General features: G+C 51.1%; 2 protein-coding genes across 9 annotated transcripts; both read right to left on the bottom strand.

Annotated features, from left to right (window-relative positions):
* Positions 1-376: 376 nt before the first annotated feature.
* Positions 377-8,757, bottom strand: wasf2 (WASP family member 2). Of its 2 annotated transcripts, XM_088365189.1 has the most exons (12): positions 8,094-8,757; positions 7,123-7,204; positions 6,514-6,809; positions 5,582-5,628; positions 3,379-3,551; positions 3,164-3,298; positions 2,862-3,015; positions 2,532-2,649; positions 2,143-2,264; positions 1,652-1,789; positions 1,122-1,582; positions 377-1,046 (listed from the first exon to the last, which is right to left on the bottom strand). In XM_088365189.1, the coding sequence occupies exons 1-12, from the start codon at positions 8,313-8,315 to the stop codon at positions 889-891; spliced, it is 2,106 nt and encodes a 701-aa protein (XP_088221315.1). In that variant the 5' UTR covers positions 8,316-8,757; the 3' UTR covers positions 377-888. The 2 variants fall into 2 exon arrangements, with proteins under 2 accessions (XP_088221315.1, XP_088221316.1); XM_088365190.1 differs by lacking the exons at positions 5,582-5,628; positions 6,514-6,809; positions 7,123-7,204; positions 8,094-8,757 and adding an exon at positions 4,620-4,785.
* On the bottom strand, positions 8,094-20,562 carry ahdc1 (AT-hook DNA binding motif containing 1). 7 transcript variants are annotated; one of them, XM_088365159.1, is made up of 7 exons: positions 20,255-20,562; positions 16,941-17,000; positions 14,924-15,172; positions 13,359-14,452; positions 11,662-13,256; positions 10,092-11,583; positions 8,094-8,216 (listed from the first exon to the last, which is right to left on the bottom strand). In XM_088365159.1, exons 4-6 carry the CDS (start codon positions 14,391-14,393, stop codon positions 10,098-10,100), a joined length of 4,116 nt encoding a protein of 1,371 aa, XP_088221285.1. In that variant the 5' UTR covers positions 14,394-14,452; positions 14,924-15,172; positions 16,941-17,000; positions 20,255-20,562; the 3' UTR covers positions 8,094-8,216; positions 10,092-10,097. The 7 variants fall into 7 exon arrangements, with proteins under 7 accessions (XP_088221285.1, XP_088221283.1, XP_088221286.1 ...); XM_088365157.1 differs by lacking the exon at positions 8,094-8,216 and adding an exon at positions 8,910-9,862; XM_088365160.1 differs by lacking the exon at positions 8,094-8,216 and having other exon boundaries at positions 8,910-11,583; positions 14,924-15,018; positions 15,083-15,172.
* Positions 20,563-20,613: the final 51 nt, after the last annotated feature.

Raw genomic sequence — 20,613 nt, 5'->3', positions numbered from 1 at the left:
AGTGAAGGCGCATGAAACTAGTGGGGTTCGGTACCTCCAACAAGGTTAAGAACCACTGTTTTAGAGCATTAATGAGTGCTTGAGCTGTCGGCATCTCGTTTGAGTTTGCAATAATGCTGTGATGCTGCCTTCAGTGGTTATATAAGATTAGGGTTTGGGGAGGGGAGGTGGGGACTGTAGGTCAACAACCTTTCTGAGAAAATACAACTTCGTTGTTAAAATATGATAACCTCTCTTTCTGACATAAGTCAGACAAATATTACTGTTATGTAACACAAATACACATACTGATAATTTTTTGCTCCGCAAACAACCTGGGACATTATTGAAGATGCACGTCAGCCACTAAAGACATAACAACAAAATGAAACTGGGATAAATTCTGCAAATATATTCTCTTCATTTTATTTTTTTACCCAGATAATATATATGCTTTTTTTTGACAGTCTTTGGGAGCATAAACAATACAATTAACATCATCACTTTGGAAAAACTAGCCGCATGTGAAGATACAAATTTGAAATTTTATGTAGCAAAAAGCAAAGAAAAAAGGCATTTGAGAAGCAGGCGGTCCCCACCATTTAGTCACTTGGCTACTTCCGTGTCAAGTTGTGTTTGGGTTCTACTTCAAATTGCTAGGTGATTTAAAAAAAAAAGGTTCTCAAATGTGTTTCCACATTAAAAAAAATATATATATCTTTGATAGATGACAAGTTGCTTATAGTGGACAAGCTCTCATTAAAGCAGGAAAAAAACAATAAAAAAAAAAAAAAAAAAGAAAAGCTTGAATTGATAAATAGGAAGAATTAAAGGAATGTGATTGTGATGAGGTGGGACTTTATCTTCCGTGCTAACCTGAAGACGAGGCGACGCACGAGGAAGGTGCCTTCACTCGGACCACTCGTCATCGTCAAACTCAGACGAGTCATCCTCGCTGTCGCTGCACTCAACGGCGATGCGGCGCGACAAGATGGCAGCCACATCGTTGCCAGAGTGATTTTGCTTCTCCTGCTCCCGCTGGGCCTCCACCTTGCGCAGGTTGAAGCCTGGACCGCAACGCCAAAGACACTCAGTAAGGTCAACTTGAATCACAAAGAAGTCGGGGGGTGCGAGCGCCTAACCTTGTCTGATGGCCTGCAGTAGGTCGCTGCGGGCGTCGCCCTCGGGGGCCGGCTGCTGTTTGGGCGCTGCCGGCACGGCAGCGGGAGGATGGGGCGCGGGCGCGCCAAAGGAGGGGGGCGGTGGTGGGCCAGGGGGCGGCGGCGGAGGAGGAGGGCCCCCGCTGGTGGGCATGGGCGGCGGGGGAGGTGGGCCCATGCCAGACAAGGCGGGTGGCGGGGGAGGAGCGAGCGGCGAAGTGAAGCCGCCCGGGGACAAGAGCGGGGGAGGGGGAGGAGGGCCATCAAAGCCGGCGGGAGGCGGTGGTGCCCCGAAACCTGACAATGGGGGTGGGGGAGGAGGGGCGGGAGGAGGGGAGAGGTGGGGGCGAGAGTTGGCCGGAGGGGAGGCCACGGGGGGTGCTGGCGGCGGGTGGTTGGGGCTCAGGATACTGATGCGCTTGTGGTTGCCGGCGTCACCGTACCTGGACATAACAAAGCAAAGGGAGGCTCTTGAATGAGAAGGCACATCCCCAACCCAAAGTGCAACTTACGTCATGTCGGGGGGTGGCGGAGGCAGGACATCATCGGAGCCAGGCGGTGGCGGCGGGTCGTACGCGTAGGAGTCCATGCTCAAATCCAGTCCCTCGTCCCCGGATCCCAAGCTGCCATTCAGACCGTCCAAGGAGCTCCTAGAATGCAACGCAGGACCCATCATTGGGTTGTGATTTTCATTAATGCCACATTTAGTGGCCGTGTCATTTTTTTGAAATAATGAAAGCCTTCATTATAGAAAATTAAATCACGTCACAAATTGAATAACAAAACTCAGATGACTCGTCTGAGCTTTGTCATTCAATTTGTCTGCTTGTTCAAAACGACGACGGCGTGCTGGCGCCACTAAGTCTGTCTCATGATGGCGCTCACGTGACCAGTATGTGGGGAAAAAGCAAACAAAAGGGAAGAGGGTACATCCCACATCGGGCCACGCACGTTTTGTTTATGACCAGACTAATACCCTCATGAACGGGTCACGTCCACTTACATCATCTCATTCTTGGGCACCACAAATTCTGCGCCCATCTTGCGGCGTTCCCACTCGTCCTTCCTGGTTTTGATCTTACGCGGGTTGAGGGTCCGCTGGTTCAGGTGGTCTTTCTTCTCCTTCTGCTCGACACAAGTCAGATCAGGCTTTAACCAAAAGTATGGATAGTGCTAAAAATGGTGGGCAAAAGACACTGAGCATTCTAAAAATACTAAATTCAAATGTGTTGTACTTTAAAGTTAAAAACAACGGAACTATGTTCAACTCATGTACTGAAGTAGACGATTGACGGTCCGCCCCAGCAAACTAAGGTAATTGCAGCTACTTCCTGAATGGTGGCGCCTGTGACACACGTTTGAGGAAACGGAGCCATTTGGTGTGCTGCTCACTCTGTGCTTTCGTTTCTCCTTCATGATGTCCTTGGTGTCCTGCAACATCTGCTCCTTCCACAGGTCAAAGAAGTACGATGGATCCGTGTAAAATTTCAGAGCATCCCTTCCATCGTCGCTGAACACCGACAAAATAGAAAAAGAAAAGAAACATGTTTGAGCATAAGACTACAAACACCATAGGGTCCACTATCATGATGGGTCGTGACCCTGTCCCCTTTTAAAAACCTTTATTGCCAAATGTTTTCGATGAATAATGCAAAGTGGCGGGAACACGTGGACATGTTGGTGAATGTGTGGCGAGCGACAGCCAAAGGAAGTGTGTCGTACCGGTACGGACTCAGATGGTTGAGCGGCGGAGGCGGGTCACACGTAACGTAGGTGTCCTGTACGGGCATGGGTAGCGAGGGCCGGGTGAACATCTGCTGGTCCTGCGTCAGGCTGCTGTGGAAGGCCTTGCGAGTGGTGATAGCCTGCAAAGATACTGGCACACGCACAAAAGATTGCCATTTATCCATTTATACATACAATTATCCTAAACATGCTCCAATATTCGGAAACCGATACGTTAAGCTTAACGTGGATGACAATATTTTGTCAGCCAAAAGTGATGTTTTTGCCTCGCTACTTACCTTCTTCTTCTTTGGGGTCCAACTGGGTGACTTTCAACTGCAGGTTGTCCACTCGCTGCCCGAGCGCCTCCACCCGGCCTGAAAAAAATTCAGCCTCCTTGAAGAGCCCCTTGAATACGTCCTCGGCTTGCTTGCCTGTGGTGTGCACCAACACAATGATATTAACTGCCGTGATAGTATTTGCATCGGCAGGCGCACATAGCAGGAGCACTCACTGAGCCAGCCGAGCTGGCGGATGACGGCGGCCAGGCTGTTGTTGGAGACGCATTCCAGCTCGCTGCGGATGCTCGCCGGGATGGGCTGGCGGCACACGTACCGCGGCTCGATGTTCCTGATCACCAGAGGCATGGCGGTGGAGGCGATGTGGCCGGTAAAGGAGGGCCAAACCCTGAGGGAAAAAAAAAAAAAGTTTGAGTGTGGGGAGAGAAGATCCCGATAAAACTATAAAAAAATATTTTTCTACATGGCCTCTAAAAGGATAATTTCACATATTGTGGATGGGTCAGGAATATTTGTATTTACAGGCCTCTTAGTTGCATGTGAGTTGTTGTCACACATATAAATAGACAGATAGAATAAAGCAGAAGCAAAACTCAAGGCTTCTTCTCGCCACAAGTTTCAATGGCAATTTTCAGTGTGCCAAGGGTACAGAACAAAAACATACATGATCAAAAATTATTTTCAATTTTGTCAGTTCAAAGTGAGGTCCACTGCTTACACTAACAAGATGGCTGCCCTCCAATTTAGAGATTTGTACAACTTTTTTTGTAATAGCTGCTTTTCTCTGAGACATTTTATTATTAAACCATTATGCTCTGCCCTACGATAGTCATAATTAGAAACCGAGAAACAACACCCCACTAAAATATATGTCCACAAAATAATGACAACTGACAGAAAGCCAGTGCAGTGACTTAAATACAGCTCCCTTTTCCCCATTTGGGTTGTCTAATTATAAGCTTTTCACCCAGGGCCGCCCAACAGTGGTCTAGTCATCATTGACACAATTCCTTTCAATATTTTTTTAATCCCCTGTGAGGGTGTCAAATGTTTGCGTTGTGGTAAATATTGTCCCAAAAAAACCTGTGTCGAATAGTCCCACCATATTGTTTACTTAGTTATGAACGTTGTTGTTTCCCAGGGGCCATGAAGTCTCTGGCCGCGCCCCATTTGCTAACCCGCGGTGGACTTGACACATTGGACGAGTTCTGTTTTTTAAAAGCACGTCCAAAATCTCGAAGCGTTGTTTAGCGGCATTATTTTCAAAATTAAAACTGCACGAAGAGCGTCAATCGAAACGAAGCTGGCTCAAACTAGTCAGAATGCAATTTGGCTTCTTGGCCTTGTCAAGAGCAGGAAGTGTCTTGTACACGAACTCTTGTTTCGAACCAAACCGGCCAAATGCTCGTCTATTTCCACAACAAAACATCGCAGGGTGTTTTTATTCTGGGCTTACCGTTACAGCGAAGTTCACTCTCTAGCTGTATTGTTTGTCCAACTTTGAAAAGTTTTCCACTCAAAAATGTGAGCAGTGAGTCAGTTAGGCAAACGCGGACTGGGCAAACTAGCGAGCAAGCGGGCGAGGGCAAGATCCCGAGTTTGCCAGCTGGTGATTGGCTGAGCGGTCGAGCTCCTAAGGGCTGATTGGCCGAGGTGGCTGTCACATGAGCGGAATGGTGGTTTACGCTAGCTTAACTCCCCCGCAATGTTGATGCAAGCATTTGTGCGCTATTTGCGTAAATGCTGGAGGGCAGCGGCGCGCATTCCGATGCGCGCTCCGGCTAGTTGGAGCGCGTCCGAGGAATGACAGGATTGGGCCCCGACGACGAATAAAAGTTAATTTCAGAAGATAAACAAGGTCAAAGTCACGTTTCCCCTCAATAAGTCAAAGCTAGAAGTGGGTTACTATTGGTCATAAACAAATTTGTACACACACCCTATAAGACGTAACGCCATTAGTTTTTAAGGGGATAACGGAAGCGGTGTTTTTCATTAAAAGTGGAATAGTGGTTCACATATCTGCCTTGTATTTCTTAAAGTTCGACTCTCACCTTTAACCTTTCTGGGCACAGACATTGACTTTTTTTTAAAAGTTTGTATACAGACATTATACACGTTTTCCCCATACAGCATCATTGTAAAACAAATTTTTATTGCACAAAATAGAATAAATAACATTTCGGGCCATACTAAAACATAAAATAATATAATGGCCATAATTTCAGAGCCTATATTGCATCTGTTCTTAATCATGTCTTGCAATTGGGGCACAGCATTAAAAGGCTGTCAGCAACGATCTTGATGCATGGCTCACGGATCAAATACATGTGTAACTTTTCCGTTTCTAGTAGACCCACCAAGACAGTAAATTAAACCATTCATGTTACTAAAAAAAAACCCAACTTGAGCATAACTCACCATTGTGACACACTTTCATTCGTTGGACTCTTCCCATGTGCAACAACCTGAAAAAATGACCGTATAAAGACAGCAATGAGTACACCTCATGTCAGCTTGACACAGAATTTAACAAGACACAAAACAGAATGTTCCCAGCTGCCTTTTTGTGTGCATTTGCACAGTGATTAAATTTAATACACGTGGCTATAAACTCTTGGCTGCGTCAAATATGTGAAAACCACAAATATACATACATATACAAATAAAATAAATCTACATCAACTCTAGCAAGTGGATGTTTTTAATATCTTTTATTTGCTGCACTATTTATATCCTTGCTGGCTTGTTAAGTTCTCTGTACTACAAAGCAAAAGTCCAATAAAGTAGGCCATGCATTTTGTCCACTAGATGGCGGAATAAACACACACCAGATACACTTGCACACTGCGAAAACATTAAAATACTTAACTTTTGAGTGATGCAAGCATTGATAAGACTGGGGTTGTCCTATTTTGTCTACCTTATAGTTTTAAAATCTACTTTGGAAACAATGTACATGTGATTTTGTTCCTTCAAATTTAGATTATTTTATTTTGTATATTTTGTTTATGCATTGTTATCTATTAAAAATGTATAATGTGTGTTGTTCTGTAATTATGTCAATTGAAATGTTAGGTTTCATAGGTACTCGTGGTATTAGTACTCGGTAGTATAATGAGTACTCAAGACTCGCATAGGTTGATTGTAGAGTGGCTATATGAGGCCCCCTTGTGGTTACAGGCTGTAATTGGGCCTGAAGGAACTGTTGCCATGGCAGCCATGGATGGCGCAGAGCTCTGTTGCTATAGGAACCTAAGTATGAGTATGACATCTTTGTGTTTGTGAGGGGCTCTAAGGTATATTTGCTTTTCACCCCTTTTTTTTTTGAAGAGCTTTGTGTGCTTGCGTACCGTGCCCCAACTCTGCCACTGTGCCCGCCAGGGTTTGCGACACACCGGCTCGGCGCCTGCCGTGCGTTTTCTCCGTACGTCCTGTACTGGGGGGGGGGGGGCAAGGCCTGTGTTACCGTGGCGACCGGCCAAAGCGTTGCCGCGGTGACCAACATATGCAGCGGCACCGCTGGAATCAAAATGCTGGACAGCGCAGCCTAAAGACGACGCGGTCCTGAGTGGTCCATGCTGGGTGGAAGCTGAAGACTGCGTTGGCTTGGTGGGGTGGGCACGCACAGTCCCGTTCTCGCGCACACCTGAAGGAAGAGGCAACACACAGCGTGTATGCAGAGGGAAACAGCCACTCCTTTGCACACGGCAGCAAAATTGGCGGGTGGGCGTGTGGACGGGTCGCCTTGTCTTGACCCATGGCGAGAACCCTGGGGAATTGAACGCGAAAAGGCAACGCATACACACTATACTTAACATGAATGAAACACACATTGTCTGTTACGTGTGATTTATCGTCATACACATAGACCGAAGACTATCTTTGACGGGAAGAAGCTTAATGTAGGAAAAACAATGCGTGTAAATAACATGGAAGAGGTTCCATTGTACGCACCCTACCTGTGGTGGAGGACGATACGGTGGAGTTCTGCAGAGAAAGACGGCGTGTCTTTGGCTCGAGGCTGCAGCTCCAAAGGCCTGGCTGAGTACACAAACACATGACTATATACCAGGGGTGTCCAAGTCCAGTCCTCGAGGGCCGCATTCCTACATGTTTCCCTCGTTAAACACACCTGTGCAGGAGCCTGATCATTGAATCAGGTGTGTTTAACGAGGGAAACTTGGAAAACAGGGAGGAATGCGGCCCTCGAGGCCTGGACTTGGACACCCCTGCCATATACCCTAGTCAATGTATTTTGATCTATATAACCAGAAAAAAATATGAATAGATTTAAAGGAGTCTTCATTTGTGCACTTGGGCCTAAAGACCAGCAACAATCAAAGTTAATATAATTAGTCCAAAGTAGGACCAGCTCATTAAAGAAAAATTCTATCTCATCAATTGGTTTGTTTGTATGCCAGTTGTTGAATGTATGCCACAGCACAATAAAGTTTGGCGACTGCGGCGAGACACCAAAACTACAGAGGCCACGTACAAATCATGTACCGTTGAATATAAAGTCCCCCGCCCCAACCAAGACTGAGCTCTGTGGTCACCATGGCAACAGAGATAAGTAGCGGGGTGGGGGGTTATGAATCACTGCAATGAGTCAGAGTTTAGCCTTGTGCAGAAAAGAGTGGAAAAAAAGGTGTGTGTGTGTGTGTGTGTGTGTGTGTGTGTGAGTGAGTTCTTTGAGGCGCTGCGTTGATGGAGGTTGCAAAGGCCAAATGGTAAAAGAGACACAAGAGGAACAGATGCAAAATCTGATCTCACCTGGTCTAGACTGTATGCAGAAATTCGAATGAAGGAGGTATTTGCAGTCAAATGGGGAGGGGGGGTTGCATTTAAATGATTTTTTAAAAATGTTTGAAACTGCAAACTCATCCTTTTAATGTCTCCTGGAATGTATTGAAAATGAAATATGACATACCGGTGGCCAGTAGATCTCACTCTCGTCCTCCATGAGGGGAATCGGCGTCGGACTCATCGCTCTTCTCCGGCTCGATGGAGCAGAGCCTCCGGCTGGGGTGTCACCATCCTGCGACCTTTTGACCTCATTGTTTCCAAATAAAAACAAGTCCTTTGCAAAGTTTTGGTGTTGAGCCTTCATTAAAGGGATGACTTTTTTGACACATGTTTTATAAAGAAACATCCTCTAAATTCAGTGTTCTGCTAATTAGAAAGTATTTTTCCGTTAGCTTGCTCCTAAGCAACTCAGGAGCCACAGACAGACGCATGAATATTAAAAAGTGGAAGTAAGGCCTGATGCTGAATTCAAATTTGTTGAGTTGCACTGTTTGAATATCATCATGGAAGCCGATTGGATTGAAAATAATAAAGAATGGCGTGCGCGGCGTGAATGCGATCACCTAGCAACAACAGAAAATGGTCATTAACACTTTGCAGGGTGCTCAAAAGACAATTTGTCTTTAGAAGACCTCTCCTATTGCTATGCGGCCGGAATGTTACAGTAAAGGCAATGGTTTGTGTCAGCCTGTTGACGAAGTTTATACACAACAAGCGGCCAATCAACTCCCGTCTGTCGAGCCACCGGAGCAACAAATGCCAAACAACTCCCGACGTTCTCGCAGTCATCCCTTCCTCTCACGCCTCCCTCCTCCTCCCCTTCCCAAATGATGTCCTTGTCTGAACTCGCTCCCAGACAGCCGGACTGAAACCCAACATGCTAGCTCGTCATAATCCTTTTGGGGGGGGGAGGGGGAAATTAGACACTAGGCACACGCTATTACCAATGGCAAGAACAGAATGTGTATTTAAATATTTTTGCACCTCGGGTACATACATACATACATACATTTGTAACGAACAGATATACAACTGTTTTTTTTTTTTTTGGGGGGGGGGGGGTCGCGCCACAAAAAACCCACTAAACAACACCAACGAGACCACGGAACAGAAGAGAGTGAAAGAAGCCCATTCGGTAGGACCCCATAGGCACACGCACGCATGCATGACTGCAGTCATGCAAATGCGCACACGCACACGCGCACACACACACACGAGCGCGCGCACACACATGGGCGCGCGCGAACACACGCACACACGCGCACACACGCGCACACACGCGCACACACGCGCACACACACACACACACACACACACACACACACACACACACACACACACACACACACACACACACACACACACACACACACACACACACACACACACACACACACACACACACACACACACACACACACACACACACACACACACACACAGTCTTTGGGGTCCTTTGAGTGGAGTGAAAACAGCAAAAGACAGAGCATGTAAGAGAGTATGTACAGATGCTGGTGTTTGAAGAAAAGCGGGGGAGTGGTCCACGCAAGGAGGGGACGTCGGGCGTGTTCAAAGCGTGCACAGCGGCAAGAGGCGGGGACGGTGAGGAAGGACAAGGGGGCGGCAGAGAGAAAGAAAACGACGGTTTGGAGGGGGGGGGGGAGCGGAACTGTTTGGAGTCCAACTTGCATGATTCTTTTGTGCACATGCGTCTGTCTCTGTGTGTGTTCGTAGGTTGATCTTGATTGTCAATGCTGGAGAATTAAAGCTCTGCTGTCCCCAAAAAAGCCGGCAGCTAAAAATGTTCACCCTTTCAGCCTTCCACAAAGAAGTCAAGCGTACAAAAGCGAGGGAAAGAAAACGAATGCTTCAAAAGGCGCAGATTGAACGCACCTGCAAGAAGAAGAGGAAGAAAGATAAAGAGGGAGAAAGAGAAAGTGACATGAGACGTTGGGGAATAAGAGCCGGAACGCAAAATGAAAACGGAGGCTCTTCCCTGAGCTAGCGACCAAGTCACGAGTGTAGACAACCAATGTGAGGGTGGGATTAAGTCAATCAGCATCCGAAACGGTTTGTTTGGAGACACGTGGGCGGCTCTCAAAAACGTACGTGAATGACTCACCTCCCGTTACAGGCTGGTCACACTAAAGCCATCATCGTGGCCCTGGTCCAGAAGCTGGCACAGCACGCCGCCTCCCTGCTGCGACGGGTAGCGGTGCCCCATGGCTTGGCAGGAAAGCTGGGACAGTGAGTAAGCGCCGGGGTCGTCCTCTAGGGTGCTCTTGGCAAACGGCGTGAGGAGGCCCTGACGCGCCATCAGCTCTTGCTTGTGGGCGACCGCGGCGCCGCACTCGTCGTAGAGTGAGGGCGCCGAGTGGGCGGCGGCCTGCGCCGGGTGATGGGGTTGATTGTTGGCGTGCGCCTGGGCGGCGTAGGCTTTGGCGTGGGAGCTCAGGTGATGTTGCGGGTCGTGAGACGGCGGCGGGTTCATGTGCGCGTTGGGGCTCGCCAGCAGGGTCCCGTGAGTGTTGGCGTGCGGGCTGGTGTGCGGGTGCGTACTGGGGCTGGGGGTGCCACTGTGTGACGTTTGTCCGTACCAGTAGGGGGAGCCGCAGTAACTGGGGGAGTCATACTGAGAGAACGGCACTTCTTTGGGAGGGGGCCGGTATGAGGGGCTTATTGCCGAGCTACAGTGGGGTGGGACCCGCGGTAAAGGGGAGCAGGATGGCGAGAAGTTTCTGCAGGGGGCGAGGTGGTAGGATTGCAGTTTGGAAGGGTAAGGGGGAGGGGGGGAGGAAACACCGGGTGAAAGGGAGGACGAGGACTCGCCGGGGTACAAGGCTGGATATGGCTCCTCAGAGGATGGTGTGGAGGGGTGGGCGGAATAAGGGGATGGGTACTCGCAGGGATCCTGCAGGTAACTGGAAGCGGGTGCCGAATTGGGAGTAGCCAAAGGAGAGAGGCTGCTACTGTCCCCGCTGTAATAGTCCAAACCCTCCTGGAATAAACCAGAAGCCTCCAGAGCCGAAGAAGCTGCAGCAGCTTTCCCTCTGCCTTTGGATCCCGAAAGGCGCTCTCTTGAGCACGTCGACATCCCCCCTCTGCCTCCTCGAGAACCTCGACCGCGTCCCCCGCCCCGCTTGGGACTAAGCGTTGGCGAAGGACTGGATGGGGAATCCGAGTGTAAAACGGAACCGCCTTCTTTTTCAGACTGTTCAGAGCGTTTCCTGCGCCCCCGGCCGGGTTTGCTGGTCCCGGCGCCCTGGAAGAGGACGCTCTGGCTCCAGTTGTAGGACGGCGTAGAAGCGCTCTCGTGCCAGTCGATCATCAGTTTTTCCAGGCTGGACAGGCTGGACTGAGCCCCTTCCCCGCTGGCCGTTTCACTCTGCTTGAAGACTGGCCCCATGGAGGGAGGAGGTCCGCATCCGGCCCCTCCTGAGCCGGGATGCGAGGAGTCGGAGGAGGACTCCGATAGACTCTCGGGGAAAGGGGGTCTCTTGGCCTTCTGCGGGGTGTAGTTGGAGATGTCCAAGATGTCCTTTGATTCATTGGAGCCGTAGTCGCCGTAAGCGTGAGGCCCAAAATTGTCTGCCGACCATCCGCCATAACCTTGTCTACAAAAGATAATCACAAGGCATTGACATTAGGAAACGGGACATTTTCTTGTCGCGTGGTTTCTCCAAGCGACGTACCTGAAGCTCCACTGGTTACTGTTGTACTGTTTGTAACACTCTGGTGAAAACGAGGAGCTAAAGGGGCTGCCTTTGGCCACCGCCATGTAGCCGGCACCTGGCGACGTAGGCCCTGCGGCGGGACTTCCACCGAAGCCCTTCCTGGCCCCCGCCTGGTAGTAGCCCGGCTGGCCACGCTCGTGAACTCCGGTCTTGCAAGAGAAACTGCAGTCTGAAGGTCTCTGGGGCCCTGCGCAAGAGGAGGAGGCATAGGCGGGAGAGTAGTGGCCGTAGCCCGAAGGGTGGGGGGAACCGGGGGACTGCGAGAGGGACGGCGGATTGGATTTTGGATAGTTAGAAGGGGTGGGGGACGTTTGAGTCTGGCTGGTGTAGTTGTAAGGAGGCCCGGGAGAGGCACAGTGCGCCTGCATGGAACCCTCCGCCACAGAACTTGCCCCGTTGGCCCCCCACTTTGATATGGACCACCGCTGAGGGGTTGGCAGGCCGGATGCTTCGTAACCGTGAGCGGATGAAGCTTTGCGTGCGTTTGATTGCGAGATGTCCAGAAGTTCGGACGAGTCATCAGAGTCCAGCAAAGATCGAAAATATCCCGCAAACAAACTTTGCGAATCGTCCCCGGTTTGCCGGGCGCCTCTGCTTCCGCGGCCGTAGGCGCCTCTCCTGCTGACCTCGCAGGAGGAAAAGCCCCCCCTTGTGGATCCGCAATAGCGTTTGTCAGCGTCCTCGTCACCCCAGCCCCCGGAACCATTGGGCCATTCCTGTCCCACGAAGTCTCCTTCCCCTTTCAATGTGCCATTTTTCCTCATGCGTCTCTTTCTGACCGTTTTCTCAGCCCCGGGCTCGGTTCCGACCACACCCCCTCCTCTGCCGACACCCTTCCCCCGTTTTCTAGGTAATCCGTCCTCTGCGAGGGGGCCCGGTTTGCGCTTCTTGCCGATGGACTCAAAGAATTCAGAGAAGGTGCTCTTGTTGTGCTCGCTGCCGCCAGCTGCACCCCTCCCAGCGCCCCCTCCTCTGCTGCCCCGTGGCCGCCTCGACCCGGTAAGCCGGTGCAGCAGGGTGGAGATTGCCGGGTTTTCCGAGGGGGTATGGAACCTTTCTGGCTCGCCGGGTGCCCAGCAGTGAGGGGGGGAGCATCGGCCGGTGGCGGGTGGCTGGCGGTTCAAAAAGGCCAGTTTGGATAGGACATCCCCATACTCGGTCTTAACGTCATCCGTGTCCCCGACATAGGACGGATAGGGGCAGGGGAGTTTCGTCCGCCGCCTCCTCCGGGGCTTCTTGACCTGCTCTCCGTCGCCACAGGGAGCAGGGCTCTCCCCCGGTATTATGAGCGCCGGTTGTTTGGGCGGTCGACCTCGCCTGCGTTTAACAATAAGCGGCAGCTCTCCGGGCGGGAACATGACCATGACGCTCTTGCCGTTGTTCTTTATGCGGAGGAGCGCCGTGGGCTCCCGAACCACCTCCGCGCCCGCTGCGGTGCCAATATGACCCTTCTCTGGTGCCGTGATGGTCTCCACACTGGAGATCTTGTAGCTTTTCTGTCGCCGTCCGAGGCTGAAGGGAATACGAGCCACCTTGACCACGATCTTCCTCATCTGTGCAGCACGGGAAAAAGTATCAAACACAGGTCAAGAAAAGTTGTCTCAACACTAGTTCCATACATGCAAAATTGGCACCACTAAAGTAAAATAACTCACTCCAACAAAACGTCCACACCTCCGGCCAGTGGGAGAGAAAATCTCCAGCTCCTTTTTCACCAGCTCCTTTTTCACGATTGGCGCCGGCACAACGGGCGGCGGCAGATGCGTGGCACCGCACCGCAAGGCGGCTTGTGCTGCCAGGCGGCGTCTCATGACACTTTTAGGACCCGGTTTCTGAACTGACTTGGGAGCGGGCCTCGAGCGAGATTTAGGTCCAGGTCTGTGCCCGAGTCTGGGCCCAGGTTTTGGGGGCGCTTTAGGGACAGTTAGCGCAAGAGGAGCAGCTACAGGGGAGGATGCCGCGGGGGTGACGGCCTCTGTGGTCATCTGCTCCTTTGTTGTGACTGCTTCCTCCACCTGCTCCTCTTTAAGCCTCCAGAACTGCTCCTCAGAAGCGTCTAGCGCCTCCTCATCTTCTCTCTCCTTCTCTGCTCTCCTTTCGGGGTCCTCCGGGATTCGGCGGAGGCGGGAGGATTTGCGCACATTACACGGGAAACGGGACCGTCCGGAGCTGCGCAGCGCATACTTCCTCTCGGCCTCCACGACGAGAGGCGACGAGCCAGTGCCGAGACAAACGTTTGCGGGTGTGTTCATTTCTGAAGCGAGAGTCCGCCCCGCCGACTGATTGGCAGAGGTCGGATGATTGCCAAGCGCTAAAATCAAAGGCTGAGGTGATGTTGTGCTCCGAGTTTTGGACTGTTGGGCCTCCGGAGAGCCGCAAGAGTCCGAGCTAGCATGAGAAAGCATCTGTGTGTCCATATGCGTTTGCATCCTTGCCGGTGGCTCCGCGCCGGTCACCGCCCGATTGGGTGGGTAGGTGCGGTGCCCGCCCCTGCGCTGCGGGTGGACGCCGTTGGCCAGCGCTGGGGCTACAGAGGAGGGCTGGCCAGTCACTGGCGGCAGGTCATCATGAGCCAGAAGCCCTGAGGCCCAGAGCTCAGGCCCTTGGACGATGCAGTCTTTTTTCTCAGCGGCGCCGCACACAAGACGGCCAGTTTGTCCGGTGCGTAAATATGCCGAGAGATCACTCATCCAGTGGACATACTCGGGTGGGCCTCGACTCGGTTGTCCTCTACGGAAGATTCAAAGACCTGAAGATGCAAACATGTTATCAGTCACGCCCTTTCCTCAAATAGCGGCTGTCCATTATTTTAGTTGGCAGGCGTTTTGTTAACTAAGCAAACAAACAGTAGCAAGTGAGTTGAAGGACAGTTCGTCAACCGCTGTTGCTAACCAAAACAGCAGTATCGAGCATATCACAACCCACAGATGAACCAAAAGAGACATTTGGTCAGCTTGCACTGTTGTGATTAATTGGTTGCTCCATCTTGATGTTGATCAATCCATTTACTTTCAAATTCACTTTCTCACTTCAAATGAATTGTAACAAAAGTTTCAGTCCCCCCAAAAATGCACAAAATTGGTGTCAGGTGAGTCTCGAAAACAGCAAACCTGCTGTAAATACTTTTTTGCAGTATTTTTAAACATGACGCCACATCATATATTTCAATTTATGAAGCCTGCCGCCCACGTGGCAGCACGACAATTAGTGCCGCACTCACCATTCCCGTCCCACTCGAGCGATCGGCGCCGTCGGCTCGCCGGCTGATTCGGATTCCGCGGCTCACCTCACTGTGTCTGCCCGGCTGGCGGAGTTCTGCAGGGGATCATTGGGTCATCAATACTGCAGTGGGCAGCGGCAGCAGCAGCAACTCGCGCACTTTGGCTCTGCCCAACCGCATCCCTTCTGCTCCTCACGTGGCCCATGGTAGCAGAGAGCGGGAGACAAGACGGGCGCTGAGGTGGCTGGGCTGAAGGTGAAGAAGGGCAGAGGAGAAATATAAGAGACTGGGAGTGTGGGAGTGTGACATGCCCATGTAATCGCTTTGCAATTCCAATGGCAAAGTGGACATTTTGCGCGACAAATTTTAATTAGCAGAAAGGAGTCACTGTAGCGTGGATTTAGATTTATTTTATTTAGAATATGTCCTAATATTTTGGCTGTGGCAATAAATGAAAACTATGTTGTTGTTTTAGCTTTGTTGTTGTTGTTGTGTGAAAACAATAGCAGCCACCAGGGGGAACCAAAGGGGTGATGAAGAGGGAAGTGCAAAGCGGATAAAGACATCGAGGTGACAGTGTGTGCGCGTGTGTCTGTGCGTGTGTGTCTGTAGGTCACATATGCACACGTTCAAACACACAATGGCGTCCACGGCTCAACACCTCTGCGTGTTCCTGGCCAACATATGGCCGTGATTAGTGAGGCGGCAGCGTGCGAGGGGGAGGGAAAGACGGGAGCGAAGGAACGGAGGAGAGAGGAGTGTCTTGCATGTGGGAGAAAGTACGAGGCAAAATGTGGAAAAAGATGCGACGGAGTTGAAACAAATCAAGAGGTACATTTGAAAACCACTTTCAGTCAAATGAATTGCTAATTAATATACAATTTTAGTCGGCCAAATACCGGCATCAGCCTAAAAAAAAATCTGTATCACTCTGTCTCGACTCCTCTCCTCCAACCTCAGCGCTATCAATCCTCGACTCTCGACACTTTCTTCCGCCCTCCTCTAATTAACGGCTTTAGTTAATTAATCATCCTTCTGACCAGCACGTGTGTATGTGCGCGAGACGCAGACACAAACACATGCTTGAATTAAAGGTACACGCACTCGTTGCACGCTGTGAGTGACAGCCGGCGACAACGCACACGCGCGCATACACACACATGCAAATATGCCGCAAGAGCTCCATCCACCCACACGCGGCACGCGCGTCCCCATTTGCACATAAAGACAAACACACAAGGACGCACCTGCAAATGCATGCGCGCGCGCGTGTGTGTGCTATGATTCATTGTTTTTACCAAACACTTTTGGCATCAATCGGCCACCAATGCGCTAAAAAAAAAATTTGTGCACAGCAAGTTGTGTGTGACCACGGCAACTACACAACAGCATTTTTTGTGTGCGAGTGCGTAAAACCGCGCACAAGTTCTTGGCCCGTTGCCCCCCACGGAAACAAGCACTGTGCTGCACATGTGCACTCCCTCTCATCTGCCTCAGACGTACACGCCTGCCAGCAGTGCTTGGTGAGGACCCAGCGTTGCGTGTGCGCGTGCGCGAGTGTGTGCGAATGTGCACGTCTTCCTGGGTGTGTTTGTGAAAGCACTCAGAGCTCTGGCGGGTGTGCAGTTGTTGCTAAGAGACAGGCAGCAGCATGGAAACAGCATGGGGAGGTGTAAGGGAGGGTGAGTTGGGGGAGTCAAGGGAGAGAGCAAAAGAAGAGAGGAGAAGGAGACGGCGGGGGGGGTGGGGTGGACTTGAGGTCAACGGGGAAACAGAGGGAGGCAAAGACGTGGGTCAGATGAGTGCGCGGAAACTTAAGTGACAGTGGACGGAGTGGCGTGGACCTGTTGCCGAAAAAGAGACAATAACGCGAGCAAGAAAGCCACACCCACGCAGAACTTGCGGCCGGAATAGGCATGGTGCTTAAAAGTTAGAGTGCCACCTGTTGTCCTGGAGTGCGCCTGACAGCCTGCAAATGACTTAACATAGATAAGGACAAACTATTAAGTACACTTGCCTGTTTGTCTGAAGCGAGTCGGGGCCAAAGAGCGGAAGGTTGGAGACAGCAAGACAAGCACTGAAAAAGATCAATGACATCATCGATTATTTGATTATTTTATTTGATTATTTGACTTTTATGACATTTGCATCGACCACAAAGAAATGTGAAGTTGAACGAGCCCAACTTTTGCGCAACTCAGTCCTACTTTCCCGTGTCCTGGGCCGTACTTATCCTCAGGAAGTTCCTAATGATGAGTGCACAGCAAATAAGCTAGCGCACCAGTTGGGGGGTCGAGCACATCAAGTGTACAAAAGACGAGACAGGTGGCAAGAAGATGTAAACGCAAACTAGAAATTCAGCTAAGGACGTGCACACTGGCAGGGGGGGGGGGGAGCCCACCTCCCCCCAGTTTATGAGAACCTACAACACAGTTATTTTAAGACACAGAGGACTGTATCGCCGCTTCCTCACTCTTCATCCTCACTGTTACTCCCCCCCCTCTTCAACTTCAACTCAGTTTGACAGTTTCATGCCGCTCTCCAGCAGGCAGCTTCCTGATTGCGATGGGGGGGGGGTAATGTTTGTGTCACATGATCGGCCAGCTGAGAATGACAGAGAGGAAATGCATGCAAAATGGCACTTGTACTTGCACAAGCCGTGCACCTAAATCGGACGTACAAAAATGGAGCGTTTCAAAAATAACGACGCGGTGTGTTCCGAAGACGCCGAGAGCGCGAGGGGCCGGCGTGCTTCTGCGCGTACAAGGAGCCTCGTCGCCTCTGCGACCCTGACTTCCTGACTCGTCCTCCTCCGCCCGTTGCCGCGGGAGACGCTGCCGCAGCGCCCGTTGCCGAGGCGACGGCCGCTGGCTGTGAGGGCAACAATGGCCGCCCCGTGAGCCTTCCAGATGCAGGTGCCGACAGCTTGTCACGGCCACGGCGCGCGCGCGTGACGACTTCCGTGTACCTCACACGCACACGCAGTGCATTCATCCTTCTTGCCGCTTTCTCCCTGACAACTCTCCCTCTCTTATCTCCCCCAGTGCCCCCTCCTCCACTGACAACCTCCTGCTTCCACTTTCTCTCTCCCGTCATCCCTCGCTCGCCCTCTTTCAGAAAACGTGCGTTCTCACAAACACACATACACAGCACATGCACTCACACGGACACACTGCATGCAAACGTATCTCCTGGACGGATTCTTTCGTCCCTCGGGTGCACACACTTTCTCGAAGTATGTGTGCGTGCGAGAGATGAAATGGGGGAGGGGAAAGGTAGAAAAAAAAGCCTATCAGCAGAGCCCTCGCTGCTCTGATTATCTCTTCATAGCGATGTGATGACAGGGAAGCTAGATCTTGCAGTGTGTGCGTACTTGGTGCGTGCGTGCGAAGGAGAGTTGAGAAGAATCCCTAACGAGCCTCGGCCCCTCCCTCCCCGCTTCCTCACCGTGACTGTTTTTAAACGTGCGCGCGCGGGTGCACACACGCAGACGTGTGTAAGCGCACAAAATTCAAGACGCACACAGACAGCGTGTTGTGTGTGCGTGTTCCTCCCCGTCTCTCACTCCTCTTTAATAATTGAGCTGATTCTATCCAGCTTGTTAGGGAGGTACACAGCAGCTTCACACTCGCTCGCCCGCCCACCAGCGCTCTCTCTCACTCATCCTCACCCTTCCTCTGGCTCTCTTGTTCTTTGACCTCTGCATCCCCTCCTCTTCCTCTGCCCTCCATCATCCCTCCCCCTTCCGCGCCTCCCGCCACCCTCGGAAAGGTGAGAGGTTGAAGTTTCCCTCCCCACCGTCAGATGCAAACCGGCTGCAACCGGCCCTGTGAAGTGGGGATGGATGGTTGAATGTGGGTGGACGAGATACTGAATGAATCTGGGTGGATGTCAGCGGCAGTTGAGTGTCACCAAAGCATCCGAGATTCAGCGTGAACAGGGATTTTCCTGGCTCAAAGCGAGGCCGAGGTGCTATACAAGAAGTGTGTGCGCAGAGTTAAACAGCAAAGTTGGTCAACTTCAACTGCATAAGCAAGTTTGTTTACATGCCTTTCCATCAGAGTTGACAAAACTAACACCTTCCGAGAAGAGCCAATCCCAAAGTGAAATATAACATGATACACTCAAAAATAAATTGTCTAAGTGACGTTTTGTGATCCGTTTTGGCTACATTGTTCTGCATAATCATCTGGATTCTTCACATCATAGTGACTTTTTTAACTTGTCGGAGATTGGCGGCGGCAGGAGCCGCACATGCGTGTGCGGTGGCATCGACCCACACGGATGCAAACTGCAGCAGGGCTCAAACAAAAGCCACTTCCACCACACGCACGCACACACACACACACACACTTGCCGCGTGTTAGGTGTGTTGACCTCGCCAATGAGGACAGAAGCGACGTCGACGGCGCTACAAGGCCGTTGCCATGACAACTAGTCTCGTTCGCACAGGTAGTGAGCACAATGCTGCTCCTTCAGACACACACAGATGCACATTCTAACAAACATGCACGTAGACACACACACACACACACACACACACACACACACACACACAAGGACATTGACTCAAGACTGACAAGTCGGCAGCCGTGTTCCAAGCTGAGGCCATTTCCTTTTCATTCCCACTCTTGGAATTATTCATCATGCCCAAGTGGAATGTGCCAATCGGGAGCAAGAATGATGGTGATGCATTGTGAGACACACTCATAGACAGACAGATAGACAGACAAACACACTCAGAGACAGACTGAGCGTCCGTCTGCATACTAAGGGAAGCCGCAGCACAGCCAGCACACGTCTCCGCGGGGCCCTTAAATAACAAACTGTCACTGGCCAGACACTGACATTGACTTCTTTTTCGTTCCTTCCCCCCACAAACGCCCCCCTCCCACCTCCTCATGCCATTACCCCCCCCCCCCCTGCCAAAGTGCAGACAAGAGCTGATAATCACCAACGATGAGCGTCTCTCTCCTCTCTTGCAGCAGAAGCAGCCCTGTTGCCTCTGCAAGATGTGCTGCTGCTGCTGCTGTTCTAACAGCTGGAGGGAGGGGGGAGGGGGATGAAAACCAATAATGATGATTATAATGAGTGTCTAGAATCTTGTGTGTCAAAAAACTACCCCTGGGTTCATGCATGCATGTATGCAAGAGTCCCCAAAGTCCGTTTAAGCCAAAGTGAACTGTGGAGTAAGCATGCCCACATGGTCAGGTGGCACTCAAAATACACCAAATTCGTCATTCATGCATTAATATTCGGTAAATATACGCTGACACTCATGGTATAGAAACTAGGCGCGATCTAGTTGTGCATGTAGTAGCGGTTACTCACCACCGGATTGCGGTGCTCAGCGGCGGATCGATGCTCCGCTCCTCGCCCGGCTAGAGGCGCCGTTGCTGGGCTGGCTGCGCGGCATGTCACGGGCAGATTATTCGCGCCACGAGCGACTCGCGTCGGCATCAACGAGAGGAGGGGGATGGAACCGGTGACGAAATAATGTCCGGCGTTGACAGTCCTCTTGTTCCTAGTTTGATGACAGGGCGAAAGAAGGAGTAAGGGGGAAAGACGAGCGAAAGCACGCACGCTGCTCTAGCCGCTGAGTGTTTCTCTCCAATGCGCCTGTACTGAGCCTACAGTAAAAAGGCATCCGGGGACCCGTAGCTTTGCGTTTTACTTGTGGAATTATGGGT

Source organism: Syngnathus floridae, chromosome 21, assembly GCF_059516105.1.
Source record: "Syngnathus floridae isolate MCC-2025c chromosome 21, RoL_Sflo_1.0, whole genome shotgun sequence".
Classification (NCBI taxonomy): Eukaryota; Metazoa; Chordata; class Actinopteri; order Syngnathiformes; family Syngnathidae; genus Syngnathus; species Syngnathus floridae.
This window is presented reverse-complemented; position numbering and strand designations above follow the sequence as displayed.

What these genes read in the sequence shown, in the direction of transcription:
- wasf2 (XM_088365189.1), bottom strand. Translation starts at nt 8,315, where the DNA reads ATGTTTCTTTATAAAACATGTGTCAAAAAAGTCATCCCTTTAATGAAG. An exon ending in GTGAGATCTACTGGCCACCG is followed by an intron (nt 7,205 to 8,093) that starts GTATGTCATATT and finishes TTGTGTACTCAG; the next exon opens with CCAGGCCTTTGGAGCTGCAG. An exon ending in AATGAAAGTGTGTCACAATG is followed by an intron (nt 3,552 to 5,581) that starts GTGAGTTATGCT and finishes TTTTTCCCTCAG; the next exon opens with GGTTTGGCCCTCCTTTACCG.
- ahdc1 (XM_088365159.1), bottom strand. Translation starts at nt 14,393, where the DNA reads ATGAGTGATCTCTCGGCATATTTACGCACCGGACAAACTGGCCGTCTT. An exon ending in GGTGTGGACGTTTTGTTGGA is followed by an intron (nt 13,257 to 13,358) that starts GTGAGTTATTTT and finishes CGTGCTGCACAG; the next exon opens with ATGAGGAAGATCGTGGTCAA. An exon ending in AGTAACCAGTGGAGCTTCAG is followed by an intron (nt 11,584 to 11,661) that starts GTACGTCGCTTG and finishes TATCTTTTGTAG; the next exon opens with ACAAGGTTATGGCGGATGGT.